We start from the raw sequence: 9,207 nt of genomic DNA, 5'->3' as shown, positions 1-9,207 counted from the left end.
TTAAGAAATCCCATTTCCTATACAAATGAAATAGGGCTTAATTTATCACATTCTGGAAATATCCTTTAATATTCTTTGAAATCGGGGATTCCATTACATCACTTAGCGTTTATTTGAAGACTATAGTACATGTCTCAGAGATGGAGGCAATGGCAAGGTGTTAGAAATCACTGTCAATTGGAAATCAATTCATAATAAAGATGACACTTCTAGAATTGTAATGTGAGTCAATGGGAATATCTGATTCCATTTTCAAAAATGTGCTTCATGTACAAATGTCAAGGAATCATTTATTGTGCAAAATGGGGGTCTAATTATAGTCAAATAAGGTGTAACTCAAAAATAAAATACACATTAACCCCCCTAACTCTGGGTTAGTAAAGAAGAAGAAACAAAAGTTAGTCATTTTGGAGGTGCCGGGCAATGTTATTTGATAAATTGACTAGGAGCCTAGAGGAAACTAAAGTTGCTGCCCTCTCACTGGAACATTCAAGTTTATCATTTGTGTGTAACATAAAAGGGCAATTTAGATGTTAAAATTTAATCAACATGAAATATTAATGCCTTAGGTTGAAACAGAGAATGGCGCAATAATGGCATTAAAAAGGGTGAAAGTAGCACCATTACTCTCATTGACATCATCAATGTGTTTGCTTCAGTGAACTGTACCTCCAAAATAGAAAAACAGAAAAGTCATTTGTAAAGAAGATATCATCAATATTTAGCCTTTTTGCCCAACTCTAGAATGGCCTATATTCTACAAAGAATGCAAAAACATATCTAACCAAAATAGAGATGTCTTTATTTATTTAAAACACAGTAGGAAACCCTCTCCATACCAATGCCCTTTTCAAGATTGAGTCCTTTTCCCACCCTGTTCCCTTCTTATCAAAGGATAATAGCTCTCTTAGTTGCTAGCCTCAGATTCAACACTATCCCTTGTTAATGTTAATAATAAATAATAATCCTGTATAATAAAAGTGTAGTATGCAAATTGTCCCCTCAACTGGGAGTTCATCTGGGAGTTCGACTGGAGGGCGGGGGCAGGGGAAGGGAGGGAGGCCCCGGCCAGCAGCCGGCAGCTGCTAGAGACCCTAGCAGTGCAAGAATTTCGTGCACTGGGCCTCTAGTAAAATAATAATAAAACACAGCAACATTGGGTAGATTTCCTTTTTGTTCTTTTGGTTAATGTGGTTGCATTGGGAGAATTTAAAAATTGTTCATTACCATATGAAAAAATTAGATACTACTCTTGGGAGTATTGAAGAGTGTTTAATATTCACTAAACAAACCTACATTTGGCCATCTACCTACAAATCATTAATTACCTACTATGTGCCTGGCATATAGTAATGCATGTGCAGATCTGTTAAATATTGGTGGGTTTTGAAATGAGAACCAGAAGACCTAGATTCTGAGGTACTACACCCTTCCCTACCTCTCCCAAGTACCATTTCTATAGTGATGACTCTCAATTTGTATCTTTAAACCCAACCTCTTTTATGAGCTCCAGATCCAAATTTCTAACTGCCAACTAGACATTTTCATCTAGATATCCCACAGGCATTTCAAATTCCACAAAGTCAAACTGTAATGCTTATGTATGTATGCATGTATGTGCTCAGTTAGTATAGACATTCACAACATACTTTCAAAACAATGTTAGCTCTCCTTCTCCACTCTTATTCTATTTTAAAAATAAACCAACTCAAGCATCTCCTGTTCTGGTAGCCCTTCATGACCTTCTCAGGCAGAATTGCTATTGTCTCCATATTCTCATTGTAGTTTGTATACCTTTAATACTATATTTACCTTTTAAAAATCATTAGTAAATTTGTATAATTACTAATAAATCAAGTATTTTTATCTGATGCCACATTTATAAACCTCTAGGGAAGATCATCTATTTTGTGGTTACTGCTACATTTTGTTTTTGAAGAGATTAATTTGAAAACATTGAAATAAAATGGTGTTTTCACAAGGGTATTCGGTTTCAGTATGTCTGAGTTGAGACTTGAGCATATCTCACTTTTAAAATATGTGCAAGTGACTCTGATGTATTCAAATGTCTGAAAATCACTGAATTCGGCAATCATCTACACAGATACCACTGCATAATAAATGTTCAAGATGATATTTATTGCCATGGAAAGATGGAATTATTAATTGATAAAATCAGATTACAGAACAATTGTAGAAACAATTGGAAGCTGGAGTTGTGCATCAAACAATCTATGTAAAGTTTCAACCTGTGCACATTAAAAATATCCTGAATATTAGTAATATGAATATTTATTGCCATGGAAAGATGGAATTATTAATTGATAAAAGCAGATTACAGAACAATTGTAGAAACAATTAGAATATATATATATAGTATATGTACATATATACTATATATACCATATATGTGTAATCATATACACCAAATTGTTAATATTAGTAATGTCTGGCTGGCAGAAATTAGGCTGTTTTGTTTTCTTATATTTCACTTTCCTGTATGTGTAACTTTCCACAATGGACATAAAAATTTCCATGTAAAACTGTAATAATCAAATAATATAGGTATTAGGTAATATGCTAGATGCTGGAGATAGAACAATCAGTAACATAAGGTCAGGTTTAGAGAAGTTAAGCAACACACTGATGACTACTCAGTAAGTAAATAATAGAGCTAGGTTTTCTTATTCTAAAATAATATTTATTCCGTTTCATCTTGGTGTCCCAGATCCAGTATCAGCTGTTTATAAAACTGTTAAGTAATCAAAGTTTCTGCTGCCTACCCACATTTTTCCATACTATGAATTGCCATTATCACTGCCATGGGGCATGTTTCAGTATATTCTTCATCCATCTTTCTAATCCTTATTACATTCCCTAATGTTCTGCTCAACTCATCTGATAAAGTAATTGATTTCAAGGAGTTATTAGTCATTGAACTGGACTTCCCAGTGCCTTATGTATGCATCCTATTGTGCTAGGTGTCAGGATGACAGTTTACATTCAAATGGGGGAGGGGATTAAATATTCCCATAGTTAACTGCATTATAGTTTGATAAATGCTGTAATAAAAATAATAATGCCCGGCTGGTATAGCATCAACCCAGAAAGCAAGAAGCTGCTGGTTCAATTCCTGGTCAGGGCACATGCCTGGGTTGCAGGCTGTATCCCCTTTGGGGGGCGTGCAGGAGGCAGCTGATCAATCGATGATGTTTCTCTCATTGATGTTTCTATTCTCTATCCCCCTCACTTTCTCTCTCTCTAAAAGAGCAATAATAATAAAAAAATAAAAAAGGTAACAAAACATTCACTATAGAAACATGAAAAAGTTAAGTGCTTATTCTGTCTGGGATGTCACTGAGAGTTTAAAAAAAAAGGTGGTAGAGGGAAGTCAAGACCATTGTCTATGCAAAAATCACATAGCAGTTAAAGAGCCCTCCTTGAGGATGAGTCTGACTTTCATGGCAACCCCCTGTAACCACATGGCCCTTACACTGATGCCACACTCCAATGTAGATGTCTCTGGATTTGCAGCAGGCCAGAAGTGCTAAATACTTTTAGGCAGGCCTTTGAGCACATCTTAAAATAACATCCCTTAAAGCAAACACCTGTGATCTATGTAGCCTTTTGTTCACATTAGTACATGTTGTTCTCACTGAATTGCATCCTGGAGCAGCTCACATAGTGGCTTATTTAATGTATTTAGGTTACCCAAGACTTGCAGAGATTAGGAAGCTGTCAGTAAAACATCTGGAAAGGCTTTGTGAATTGCTTTCTAAAATCACTCTAAATTAGCAACTAATGGAAAATTTTGACAACTTGCTCAACACTGAGTGCAGCCAGATACAAGTCAACCTCTAGAGGATTCTATTTTGTTTATCATCAATGCTAGAGTATATTTAACAGATGAATTTTTTCCAGAGGAGTCATCTCAATTTATTTCAGTGGACATCCTTGATTAGTAAATTCTTTCTTCCCTCTTTGGAAAAAAAACAAAAAAACAGAAATGAATCCAAAGAGTAAAGGGGAGTAACATAAACTTTTGAGTCAGCAATATACTTGGGGAGGAATATGAGAATATGTAGTTAGAGATAGAGGCAACTAACATTTTTTTATGCATAGTTATAAGCAACTAAGCTTTTTCAGGCAACAGTGATAATTTATACCTAAAGATATGCTTTCCCTTGTGTATTTTAAGTGCATTATATTTATGGGTTTCCTAGAGTGCTGGCAAGGTTACATTTTCAATTATTTCACACTCACAGGTTACACAATTCATTGTACTTCTGTAGCTCACTTTATCTCTGAACTAGAAAATATTTCAAAATAATTAAGTTTCTACATAATACAAATACATACATATTTATGCTACTTAGTTTTTTTTAAGGTAAAGCATGTGATTTGGCATTAAAAAGTTATACCCTAAATTATGAGAAATTTAGAGTGAGTCAGTAATGAAGGGCCAAGCCAGAGAACAAATTAGAGTAGAGATATTCACTTTTATGTGGAATCTAAACGGACGAACAAAATAGAAGCAAAGGCATGGATACAAGAACAGACTGACAGCTGTTGAAGGGGAGAGGGAATTAAATGAAAGAAGGTGAAGAGATTAGCCAAAGAACATATATGCAAAACCCACAGACACAGACTACTGTGTGGTGTTGTGAGAGGGAAGGGGGTGGGGACTTGGTGGAGGTGGGCAAAGGGGGGGATGGGGACATCTGTAATAGTGTCAACAATAAAAGTAAAGTTAAAAAAACTAATTTATGAAAAAAAACATTTAAAAGAAATCTTCAAATCTAAGTATTTGCAAGTGAAAATATTAAATTCCAGTGCCATTATAATTTATACGTGTTCCTTTATCTTCTGGTATCACAAATGGGGGAGTTTATAAACACTATGGCCAGACCTGGAAATAAATTAGGGCAAATTTTAAGAAAACAAAAAAAGAAGGGGAGCACAACAGGATTCCATACTATTTAAAAGTTAATTTTATTTATTTATTTATATATGTATGTATGCACTTACTTTTTTAATAGCCTTGAACTTTAAATCTCCAGAGAAAAAACACATTCGCTCAGTAAATATTTACTGATGGCCAATGATTTGCTAGACATTAGTGGAGAAATGAGAGAATATAAAGATGACAGTTATAGTCTCTGCTCTCAAGACATATGCAACTGAGTTGGAGACACATACATGCACACAAATACATCTCACTGCTAATATAACAACTATATAAACTTGTTCAAACAATCTCTGTAAACAAAAGCTTTTTTTCTGTATTTCCAAACTCACTTTCAGTACAGATCATTATATTACTTGGTTCAGATTTGCAACTGAACAGCATGTAGTACATCGACACCAAGGCAGCATCTGAGTGTCAAAACTTTTAAGAAAAAACAGACACCACAATACTAATCCAAGGTCAGCAAAACCTGGCCAGGTTTGAGGAAGGTCCAATCTCCCTTCTCACTTCCAGTATTTTCTCAAAGAGAGCAGTACAACCTGATTTCCTAACAATCCACAATTTGTATTTATCTGAGCCCCAAAGTACTTTTCTTCAATGTAATTCCACTTCTATTTAATCACCAGCTCAAGTTCTTGAAACAAATGTCTTGTGCCCTTGAAAACCGTATGTTATTACATGAGGGTTATAACATCACTACTTTTTACCAATATATTTAGTCTACTTTACATAAGAATCTTTGAAATTCACAAAATAACATTAATTTGGACTTCACAAATTAAGGATATTTTCAAAAGGAGTAGGGATTAAGCTTCTATTTCTTCTTTGAATTTTTTTCTTGTGACTTAACTGCTAAACATGATTGGAAATTTTAAAGTATGCTTGAATATAATATTTGGTATTAAAAATAGCAACAGAAAAATTATCCAGTCTATAACCTGGATCAGTATACATTCTTCCCAGTCTACAATTTTACACTTACAATCCCTGCTTTGAATGATGGCACTGAAAGTCTATGCAAGTTCCTTAAACAACAAACATTCAAATATATTCACAATTTTTGACAGTACTAAGGCAAGAAGTGAAAAAATATACTGTCATTTATCTATTTTACAACAGGTCATAAAAACTTAAGTAAGGGTTGAAGAAAAAAAAAGATTGATTAGGTTTTTAGCTTAATTCTTTAAATTCAATCAGCAAAACCCTTGCATTCCTGAAATGTTCTGACCAATTCAGATTTTGCTACAAAAACAAGATTGTAGGACAGTTCTTTTTTTCAAAGAGAATAAACTTTGTTAAAAAGCACGTTTAGCACCAACTTACAAACTATAAACACCAAGACTACAATTTGCAAATGGAATGTTTCCAAAAGTTGATAATGAAGAACTTGGAATGTAGTTTCCAATTGGAAAAGTGCTATAAAACTATGGCTAGCTTTCCAGAACAGATGTACCAACCCAGTTAAAAATGTTCTTCATATTACAGTCTATTTGAAATGAAAAAATAACCAGAAACAGTATTAATGTAATAGTAATAACAAAGAAAAAGACACACCATTGTAAAACTGACCAAATGGCATTAGAGAGAATTTATAAATAACTTAAAGAGAGGACACAGCTAAGAATTTGCCCAAAATCTTGGTATAAGAATTAAAAATGATTGTGTTAAATGGTTGTTGAAAAGTATTAAAGCCAAGTTTTGATTGGCTGAAGGACAGCTCTCTCTCCCTCTCCCCGACCCCTCTCTGCTTAATACACTAAGCACAGGTAAGTTGGGCAGTTCCAAGTGGAGGACAAAAGCCACATATAGTTAATAGCACAAACACAGCCTGACAAAGGAAAATGAGAGGGAAAATCTGGGCACTTGGAGAACACAGAGGCCACCCTTAGCTCCAGAGGCCTGCATAGTTCCCGTGGAGGCCTGAAGGGAGAGGCCCCCCAGCCACAAAGAGCTTCAACTCAGGCCAGTTGTAGCAGTGGGTGTAGAGAGCGTTGGGGAACTCATTCATGCCACCGAAGTAGTTCACCCACAAGTCATTGTGATTGAGCCAGCCTCTGCCACACGTGAGCCTCAGCTTCCTCCCTGAGGGCTCTGGGGAGGAGTCCAGGTTGGGCGATGCCCTCTCCTCCAGGAACTTCTGGGCACGGATGTCATAGAAGAGCAGGGAGCCATGGCCTGTGCCCACGGTGACGATGTGCTGGTAGAAGCTCAGCGAGCGCACACCAGTGCCGCCCTCTCGGGAACACAGGGGCCTGATGTTCTGGTGACCATGGCGCAGATCCAGAAAGGAGACGTGGGACTGGGAGCCCACCGCATAGAGGGACAACTCCTCGCAGTAGGTCAGGCACACGTTCTCTCTGCAGTAGGGCAGCCTGATGGTCAGCATCCTGGACAGGGTGCTGCGGGCTTTCACAGGTGGAAGTAGCCGTCTAGGGACACTGCTCCCAGCTCCTGGTTCTTATGATTAAAGGCCAGGGCCCGCACCTTTCTGTTACTGGGGTTGGTGCTGGACCTGGGGATGGTCTCCATGTCCCTCGGACGGATGTGGGCGTACACGGGGAGCTGTTCGTCACTGTGCCAGGCTTTGCTGCCACTGACCATGTCAGGATCCATTCTCCACAAAGCCACAGTGCCGTCGCGGGACCCGCTCACAGCCACAGTGTCGCTTATCCAGGCGATGGCGAAGATCCAGTCCCTGTGGCCATGGCGGTCACCCAGGCACAAGGGGTCCAGGGTGGGCAGCTGGTAGACAGCCAGGCTGTTGGGGTTCTCGCCCCCGGTGGCCAGAAGCGTCTTGGAGGGATTCAGCTCGATGGCGTGGATGCCACAGCTTGGCTGGGCCGGAGGCGGCTCGGGTTTCCGATTCCGCAAGAGCGGGATGCGCGTGATCTGGCCGGACTGCACATCCACCACGAAGAGCGTGTTGCACTTGGTGCCGCACACCACCTGCCTGCGTTCAGTCAGTGTATGCTTAATTTCTAGTTGGTCCTTTTTTCATATCCCTCGAGGGTCTCACTACACTTATTGAGGGTCTTACTAAATTTATCGGCGGGTTTCTAGAAAAATTCTTGAAAAATCTTATAAACCATGGGTTTGAACTCTATATCCCAGTAGTTTGCTTTCCTCCATTTCTGTCATTTGTGACCTATTTCTTTGTCTCTGCATTTTTTTATGCTTCCCTGTGTTGGTAGAGTGGCTTTCTGTGCTAGGTGTCCTATAGGGCCCAGTGGCTCAGCCTCCCCAATTACCTGAGGTGGACACTCTTGGTGCACCCACTTTGTGAGCTTTGGCACACTCTTGTTGTAGTTAAGCCCTTGATTGTGTAGTATCACTGGGAGGAATTGACCTCCAGGACAATTGGCTGTGAGAATCAGCTGTGTCTACAGTGGGAGAACTTCTGTGCTGAAGACACTCTTATGGGGCAAGACTTGCTTCAGTGGGGCTTTGGTGCTCACTGAGTCTGCCCCCTGAGTGTGTCCCTTATGGATCTGAGAAGTTGTAATCTGGATGGTCCTACTCTGACCACTGGGTACACTGGCTCTTGGATCTAAGGGAGGTGCTAATTTAGCCTCTGCCTGAGGCTACCCAGCAGGAGCTACGAAGAGATCTGCAGATTCCTCTTCCTTGTTTGGGGTTTGGAGATGCCCAAATGAGGACCAGCTGTGAACCAATGAAAGCTGCTCTGGGGCCTTGGGCCTTCTCTTGGAAGTTCTGGGTCTGTCTGGCCCAGCTGCAGTTTGTTAGGTAATTTTCAGATTGCAAAGGGCCAGGGCATTCATATGCAAAAGGCTTTGCTGCAGCTTGGGTGGGGCAGGGTCTCGGGATCAACAGGGCTAAGCAAGCAGCTATGGCTTATCCTCAGCCCTGCCCTAAGGGGCCCTGCATCTCAGTGTCTCGGTAATTGCTGCAAGCACCTTTGAGAGAAAGCTGCCCTTGAGTTCCGAGTTCTGCCCCCTGCCAGACCGTCCAGTCTCTCCCCGCACAAGTCCGGGTCCCCAGAGTCTTCCGGAACCGGAGTTCACACTTGGAGTGCGGGAAACGAGTTAAGTCGGCTCGGGTGAATTGGGCGTACTCCGCGGGAGCCGTCTTTAACTCGGTTCATATAGATTTGCGGTGGAGTGCGGGAAACGTGTAAACTCGGGCCGATTGTAACTGCGTATTACCAAATATTTGTTTGTAATCCACCCTTTTGGTGGATGGAACAAAACCAAAAGACAGAGCCATCTTATATTTGGCGG

The 9,207-nt window shown here is 39.6% G+C and overlaps 1 protein-coding gene across 1 annotated transcript in view; it reads right to left on the bottom strand.

Annotated features, from left to right (window-relative positions):
* Positions 1 to 6,854: 6,854 nt before the first annotated feature.
* The window catches only part of LOC102429040 (DDB1- and CUL4-associated factor 12-like protein 2), a 73,588-nt gene continuing 71,235 nt past the window's right edge, over positions 6,855 to 9,207 (bottom strand). Inside the window, 2 exon segments of the mRNA XM_014460215.2 lie at positions 6,855 to 7,381; positions 7,384 to 7,919. Of these exon segments, the coding sequence (XP_014315701.1) occupies positions 6,855 to 7,381; positions 7,384 to 7,919 (1,063 nt within the window).

This window comes from Myotis lucifugus, unplaced genomic scaffold (assembly GCF_000147115.1).
Source record: "Myotis lucifugus unplaced genomic scaffold, Myoluc2.0 scaffold_2, whole genome shotgun sequence".
Classification (NCBI taxonomy): Eukaryota; Metazoa; Chordata; class Mammalia; order Chiroptera; family Vespertilionidae; genus Myotis; species Myotis lucifugus.
This window is presented reverse-complemented; position numbering and strand designations above follow the sequence as displayed.